This window comes from Trichosurus vulpecula, chromosome 6 (assembly GCF_011100635.1).
Source record: "Trichosurus vulpecula isolate mTriVul1 chromosome 6, mTriVul1.pri, whole genome shotgun sequence".
In the NCBI taxonomy this organism is placed as follows: domain Eukaryota; kingdom Metazoa; phylum Chordata; class Mammalia; order Diprotodontia; family Phalangeridae; genus Trichosurus; species Trichosurus vulpecula.
In genome coordinates, this window is record NC_050578.1 from 266,064,575 (window position 1) to 266,072,297 (window position 7,723).

Consider the following 7,723-nt stretch of genomic DNA (forward strand, 5'->3'; position numbering starts at 1 on the left):
GTAAATTATTTGATTTTTATGGATCTCAGCTTCTTTATCTATAAAGTAAAGGAGTTTGATGAGATGACCTCAATGATCCTCTCCAACTCTAAATCTATGATCCTTTTTTTGCAGACGAGGAAACTGAGGTACTTAAAGGTGACATGATCTCATAAGTGTGGACACTTCCTCCATTGGAGCATATTGTAGCCCTTCTAAAGCTTCTCATCCCATGCAGTTGTGCTCCTTGCCCTCCAAATTGTCCTAATAAAATTATCCCAACCTGCTATGTATCCTTCTCTAATTCTTTAAATAACCCAGGACTTCCAACATCATATTGAAGTTGCCTGTCTATTATTTCTCATTCTTGCTACATGCATATCCAGTTCACCATCTTTTCTTATCACATGTGTGCTGGATAGTGGCTTTTATGATGCATTTCATGGGCAGTTTGTCATTAGTAATATGCTGCAGACCACTTGTTCCTACTTTACATCATTTCATTGTTCAGTGGGTCACCTGCAATTTTTATTCTTCTCTGTACCATGATTCATAGCCACATAACCTCTTAGGAAAAATATTGTTAGTAAAGAGAAAGGCAGCTTTACCTTCAAAAGAGTGTGCATTGGAAGCACTGTGTGGTGCAGTCTTCAGAATCTCTGTGACCTCATTGTTATGGGGATTCTTTCCATAGTGGTATTTGCAACTCATTCATCCTTATCCAACCAGTGGACTCTTGAGTCCACCCAACATATCTGGAATTTTTGTGTCAGGGGTTTTTAACCTGGGGTCCAGAGACATCAAAGGAATTTGTGGATAGATTTAAGGTGGTCTATGAACTTGTCTTTAAATGGATAACTATATTTCGATATAATTTGTTTCATTTGTAATCCTATGCTTTTTATTTTATTATAAATTACAAAATAATTATTCTGAGTGGGTAGTGGTCTATAGATATTATTAGACTTCCTAAGGGATCCATGACACAAAAATAAAGAAGTGTCTTCTAGGTATCTCATTATTTTCTCCTCTGAGGAGCTGCACCTTAATTGGCAGGACTGCTGGGAGGGTGAGCCTAGAACTTTCCTATCCTATTCTCTACCCACACACTTGTCTAATAAGAGGAGGAGCTCAGAACTTTTGGAATTATATCTTGGTCCCTAATGTCAGTGATCTTCAGCACAATGAAATATGCTGTCTGGTTGAGTCTATCACTTGCCCATTGTCATGATGTCCCCAATCTGAATATCTTACAAGGAGGGCACCTTGTTGTGTGAAAATCCTTTTGTGGCATTTGATGAAGCAGTTTTGCTTGCATGTATAATGTAAGCTGTCTATATCTTCATCTTGATCGCCACCCCACTAGATAAGACCTAGCCATGGATGGAGACATTCCTAGTAAAGGGATTCTTCTTGTGGATATAAGGGTCCTCCACATACTCTGTAGGTCTCTTGAAGCTGAGCATCTTGTTAAATAACCTTAGCTAATTCTCATTGGTTTTGCTCCTGTTTCTGGTAGGTACTGTCAGGGAGTTCACCATGCCATTACTGCTTTGCTCATCTCTCACTCTTTGTTTTCAGACTGATGGCTAGGCTCGTGTCGCTGGATCTCCTTATGGATAGGGCCTTTAAATCCACTGATGGAAGAGAAATCCATTTCCATAGAAGTAATTGCACTTGGTCCACTGATTTGTTATCCTTGATCCCATTGCATGACTAGCTCACCTCCTATTTAGGTCATTGTTTTCTTTGATGATGTTATTTAGATTATTTCTAGTAACCTTGAATAGCTTGGTGACACTGTGGATAGAGCACTGAGTCTAGAGTTAGGAAGACTTAATTTCAAATTTGGCCTCAGACATTTACTAGCTGTGTGACCCTAAAGAAGTCACTTAACCTGGCTGCCTCAGCTTCCTTATCTGTAACATGGACATAATAATGATACCTACATCTCAGGGTTGTCATGAAGGTCAAGAGATATTTGTAAAGTACTTTAAAACCCATTATATCATGTTACTTTTTGAATGATCTACATGAAATAATGACCCAATGAAGTTGTTCATAATTACTTCAAAGAGTGTGGCACAAATATTCACATAGGAAGAAAAACCAAACATGTGAGTGAAGAATTCCTATTTTCTAGACTATGAAATATAGTTGGATGACAACAATTACAGCTGATAAAGCAGTACATACATCTTGGACAAATTTGGAAAATGGATGATAATCTGTGCCCAAAATACATAAGATTATTTTATATTATGAAATTATTTAGTGCTCTTAATAATCTTAATTTCTTCCTGAAACAAAAGCCCGCATGTATAAAGCCAATGTTGGCTTTACTATTGTATGGCTGTAATCATGGAATCCCATAATCACCAAAAATAAAATCTTTGGGTGACCCAAAGCCTATGGGAGAAACACAATGAAGAAGCTACAATGTATTCCCAAAGATTAATCTTGCATATTCTTTGAATGCTAGACTAAAAACACATCCCCCAACACACTTATGAAGGGTTTTGTGCTTTCCTAGTCCAGAAAGGGTAATTGAAGATTTAGCTCCAGGTAGTTATGGCAAGCAGATTTCAACTTGCTGATACAGAAAGTCTTTATGAGAACCTTATCTTCTCCATCACCCTTTTCAGGGCAGCTTTGATTTCACTGTTTCTCAGGCTGTAGATGAGGGGATTCAGCATGGGAATCACCACTGAATAGAACACAGATACAACTTTGTCCTGGCTTAGGGAGTAGCTGGAGCTGGGTCGAAGATACATGAAGAGAGCCGTTCCATAGAGAAGAGTGACTGCAGTTAAGTGGGAGGCACAAGTGTTGAAAGCTTTGTATCTGCCTTCAGTAGAGTTGATCTTCAGGACAGCAGCAACGATGTACCCATAGGAGATGATGAGGATGAGGAAAGATGTTCCTCCAACAGCGACAACCACAAGGAAATTAATCACCTGACTTAGAAAGGTGTCTGAACAGGAGAGAGCTAGGACTGGAGGGAGGTCACAAAAGAAATGATTGATAAGGTTAGGGCCACAGAAATCCAGTTGAAATATGGAGCTTGTTTGGATTAGGGAGCTCAGGAAACCTCCCACATAAGCCCCAGCTACCATCTTGGTACACAGGTCCTGAGACATGATGGCTGTGTAGAGCAGTGGGTTAGAGATGGCAGCATAGCGGTCATATGCCATGGCAGCCAGAAGGCAGCACTCAGTCAAACCTGTGCCAACAAAGAAAAAAAACTGAGTGGCACAGCCCACAAAGGAGATGGTAGCCTGTTCCTCGAAGAAGTCTGAAAGCATCTTGGGGGCAACAGTGGAAGAGTAGCAGATATCTATAAAGGACAGGTTGCTGAGAAAGAAGTACATGGGTGTATGGAGATGGAGGTCAATTTTGATCAGGATTATAAGGCTTGGGTTCCAGACTAAAGTCACTAGATAAATTCCCAAGAATGTCACAAAGAGGATGACTTGCAGTTCTGGATGGTCTGAGAATCCCAGGAGGAAGAAAATGGTTACTGATGTGCTGTTCCTTTCCTTGGCTATGGACATATTTGCCACAAAACAGGAAGAATCCTAGGACAATGATAAACCAGATTGTAGGTATTTTCAGCATGGGATTGTGGTACTTGCTGAGGGTTATATTCTCCCAATTCAATGTAGAGTGCTGTTGGACATCCTCTTCTGTTTTATGATGATCTTTTTCCATTGGGCAGGGGAGAAGAAAGTCACATTGATATAGGTCAAGTCTATATGACTCTAAAGAAATCAAAGACTCATAGGCTGAAGAGTTGGAAGTCATTTTAGAGGTGATAGAATTCAACTCCATCATTTTACATATTTTATAACTGAGGCCTAAATTAATCATCTTTGATATATTTGATTCATTAAAATAATCCAAAGTTGGGCACATGTGAGCAAAGAGAAAAGTGTATTAGGGGTTTCGTTGACTGGCACAGTTGGTGCCTTGTTTACTCTGCTTGACGTAGATATATGGTTACCTGTAAATGAAAACCTAGCAATTGCCAACTAAGCCAGGGAGCCATAGGAATTTCCTTTCTCTCTTTGATCCTTACCTTTGATGTTTTTCTTTCCTCATATCATCCATGCCTCTTTTAAGTCTGTCCCTACTGTTCTCTGGGACCCTGCATCAATTCCATGTAAAGCTTCTATGTAAAGCTACTTGGTTCTCCATGAGTCCAGCATTCCACACCTCTCCCTTTCTCCCCATAGTGAGCACTCCTTTCATAGGTAGCATTCTCAGTGCTCAGCCCTGACTCCATCTCCCCATTCTGTACTCAGAAAACTCATTTCTCCTTCCCAGAGCGCTGTGAAATTCCAAGGAACTCCATGGAATCTAAGTGTTTTGTTGAAATATTGATTAAAAAATCACAGTCTTTTGTGTATAAGACAACCCTTTACTAATTTAGTATGTTTCTTTGTTGTTTTATCAAGGGCGGGGGGGGCAGGGGGCAGAGTCAAGATGGCGGCTGGAAAGCAGTGACTTGCTTAAGCTCCCCCGCAGGTCCCTACAAACACCTATAAAACAACTCTGAACAAATTCTAGAGCAGGGCTCTAGCCCAGGACAGCCTGGAGGGTCACTGGGAATGGGCCACAACAAGACCAACCAGATCAGGAGCCAGGCACAATAGGCATAGCAACCTGAATCAGTGAGTTGTGGCAGTTACCAGACTTCTCAACCCACAAATGCCAAAGACAACAAAGAAGGTTAGTGGGAAAAGCTGCTGGGACAGAGTGAAAGGAATTCGTGGCCTGCCATCACCCTGGGGGTAGTGAGGTAGGGAAGCTCTGAGGCTGCTTCCAGAGCTACAGCTGCAGTTGCCTGTGGCCCCAGGCCCACCTGGTGGGAGGAATTAAGTGGCGGATTAGAGCAGGAGTGCCAAGCCTGCTTTGCCCTGCCTGGATCTGGGCCACAATCTGGCTGGTGGTTCTTGGGGGAGAAGGAGCGCTGGTGTGGCAGAGCTAGCTGCATAGAACTATCTCTGAAAATAGCAGTGCAGCCCCTTAAGCTTGGGACAAAGTACTCTGTACTCTACAAGCAGTCATACCCCGCAAAAAGCTCAAGGGTCAAGTAGTTAGCTGGGAACATGAACAGGCAGCGAAAACAGTCTCAGATTCAGACTCAGACATTGGAATCTTTTTTTGCTGACAAAGAAGACCAAAACATATAGCCAGAAGGAGTCAACAAAGTCGAAGGGCCTACAACAAAAGCCTCCAAGAAAAACATGAACTGGTCTCAGGCCATGGAAGAGCTCAAAAAGGATTTGGAAAAGCAAGTTAGAGAAGTAGAGGAAAAATTGGGAAGAGAAATGAGAATGATGCGAGAAAACCATGAAAAACAAGTCAATGACTTGCTAAAGGAGACCCAAAAAATACTGAAAAAATATACTGAAGAACACAACACCTTAAAAAATAGACTAACTCAAACGGCAAAAGAGCTCCAAAAAGCCAATGAGGAGAAGAATGCCTTGAAAGGCAAAATTAGCCAAATGGAAAAGGCTGTCCAAAAGACAACTGAAGAAAATACTACCTTAAAAATTAGATTGGAGCAAGTGGAAGCTAGTGACTTGATAAGAAATCAAGATATTATAAAACAGAACCAAAGGAATGAAAAAGTGAAAGACAATGTGAAAGATCTTATTGGAAAAATCACTGACCTGGAAAATAGATCCAGGAGAGATAATTTAAAAATTATTGGACTACCTGAAAGCCATGATCAAAAAAGAGCCTAGATATCATCTTTCAAGAAATTATCAAGGAGAACTGCCCTGATATTCTAGAGCCACAGGGTAAAATAGAAATTGAAAGAATCCACAGATCGCCTCCTCAAATAAATCCCCCCCAAAAATCTCCTAGGAATATTGTCGCCAAATTCCAGAGCTCCCAGATCAAGGAGAAAATACTGCAAGCAGCCAGAAAAAAACAATTTGAGTATTGTGGAAACACAATCAAAATAACCAAAGATCTAGCAGCTTCTACATTAAGAGATCGAAGGGCTTGGAATATGATATTCGAGGTCAATGGAGCTAGGATTAAAACCAAGAATCACTTACCCAGCAAAACTGAGTATCATGCTCCAAGGCAAAATATGGATTTTCAATAAAATAGAGGACTTTCAAGCTTTCTCAGTGAAAAGACCAGAGCTTAATAGAAAATTTGACTTTCAAGCACAAGAATCAAGAGAAGCATGAAAAGGTAATCAAGAAAAAGAACAAGAAAAAGAAAGTGCAAGGGACTTACTAAAGTTGAACTGTTTTGTTTATATTTCTACATGGAAAGATAATGTGTATGATTCATGAGACCTCAGTATTAGGGTAGCTGAAGGGAATATGCATATATATATATATATATGTGTGTGTGTGTGTGTGTGTGTGTGTGTGTGTGTGTGTATATGTATATATATGGAGAGAGAGAGAGAGAGAGAGAGAGAGAGAGAGAGAGAGAGAGAGAGGGCACATGGTGAGTTGAAGAAATAAAATCAAATTAAGGGATGAGAGAGGAATATATTGAGAGAGGGAGAAAGGGAGAGATAGAATGGGATAAATTATCTTGCATAAAAGTGGCAAGAAAAAGCAGTTCTGTAGGAAGAGAAGAGAAGGCAGGTGAGGGGGAATGAGTGAATCTTGCTCTCATCAGATCTGACCTGAGGAGGGAATACCATATACACTCAATTGGGTATCTTACCCCACAGGAAAGAAGGAGGAAGAAGATAAAAAAGGAGGGATAATAGAAGGGAGGGCAGATGGGGGAGGAGGTAATCAAAATCAAACACTTTCCAAAAGGGACAGGGTCAAGGGAGAAAAGTGGTTAAAGGGGGATAGGTTTGGAAGGAGTAAAATATAGTTAGTCTTTCACAACATGAGTATTGTGGAAGGGTTATACATAATGATATGCATGTGGCCTATGTTGAATTGGTTGCCTTCTTAGGGAGGGTGGGTGGGAAGGGAAGAGGGGAGAGAATTTGGAACTCAAAGTTTTAAAAACAGATGTTCAAAAACAAAAAAAAAGCTTTTGCATGCAACTAGGAAATAAGATACACAGGCAATGGGGCATAGAAATTTATCTTGCCCTACAAGAAAGGAAGGGAAAAGGGGATGGGAGGGGAGTGGGGTGACAGAAGGGAGGGCTGACTGGGGAACAGGGCAACCAGAATATATGCCATCTTGGCATGGGGGGTGGAGGGTAGAAATGGGGAGAAAGTTTGTAATTCAAACTCTTGTGAAAATCAATGCTGAAAACTAAATATATTAAATAAATTAAATTAAAAAAAGGAAAGTAAGAGAAAAGGGGATGGGGGGAAGTGGGGTGACAGAATGGAGGGTGACTGGGTAATAGGGCAATCAGAATATATGCCATCTTGGAGTGTGGGGGGGAGGTAGAAATGGGGAGAAAATTTGTGTTTCAAAGTCTTGTGGACGTCAATGCCGAAAACTAAAAATATTAAACAAATAACGAGACTATGGAGGGGTGGTGTCATAAGCAAAAGAGTGTGATGGAATAGGAGAGTGCTTCTTCCACCTCCCCTCACCCCCATTTTATTATTTCCTTGAATATCTGGAGGGAGAACTGGAGCTATAACTAACAATTTTGGCACCTGGGACAAGCAGAACAAAACAGCGCCCAGCACAAGCAGCATGATTCTCTTAAATCATTAGTCATAGAAGGGTGGAGACTCTGGCACTATCGCATGAAGGAAATGACTCCAGGATGTTGGTCCATG

General features: G+C 40.8%; 1 protein-coding gene across 1 annotated transcript; it reads right to left on the reverse strand.

Annotated features, from left to right (window-relative positions):
- Positions 1-2,588: 2,588 nt before the first annotated feature.
- On the reverse strand, positions 2,589-3,533 carry LOC118854299 (olfactory receptor 5A1-like). The gene has a single exon (XM_036764660.1). The coding sequence runs from the start codon at positions 3,531-3,533 to the stop codon at positions 2,589-2,591; it is 945 nt and encodes a 314-aa protein (XP_036620555.1).
- Between the last annotated feature and the right edge of the window lie 4,190 nt (positions 3,534-7,723).

Excerpts from the sequence above, each read along its gene's own strand:
- LOC118854299 (XM_036764660.1), bottom strand. The coding sequence starts at position 3,533 with ATGTCCATAGCCAAGGAAAGGAACAGCACATCAGTAACCATTTTCTTC.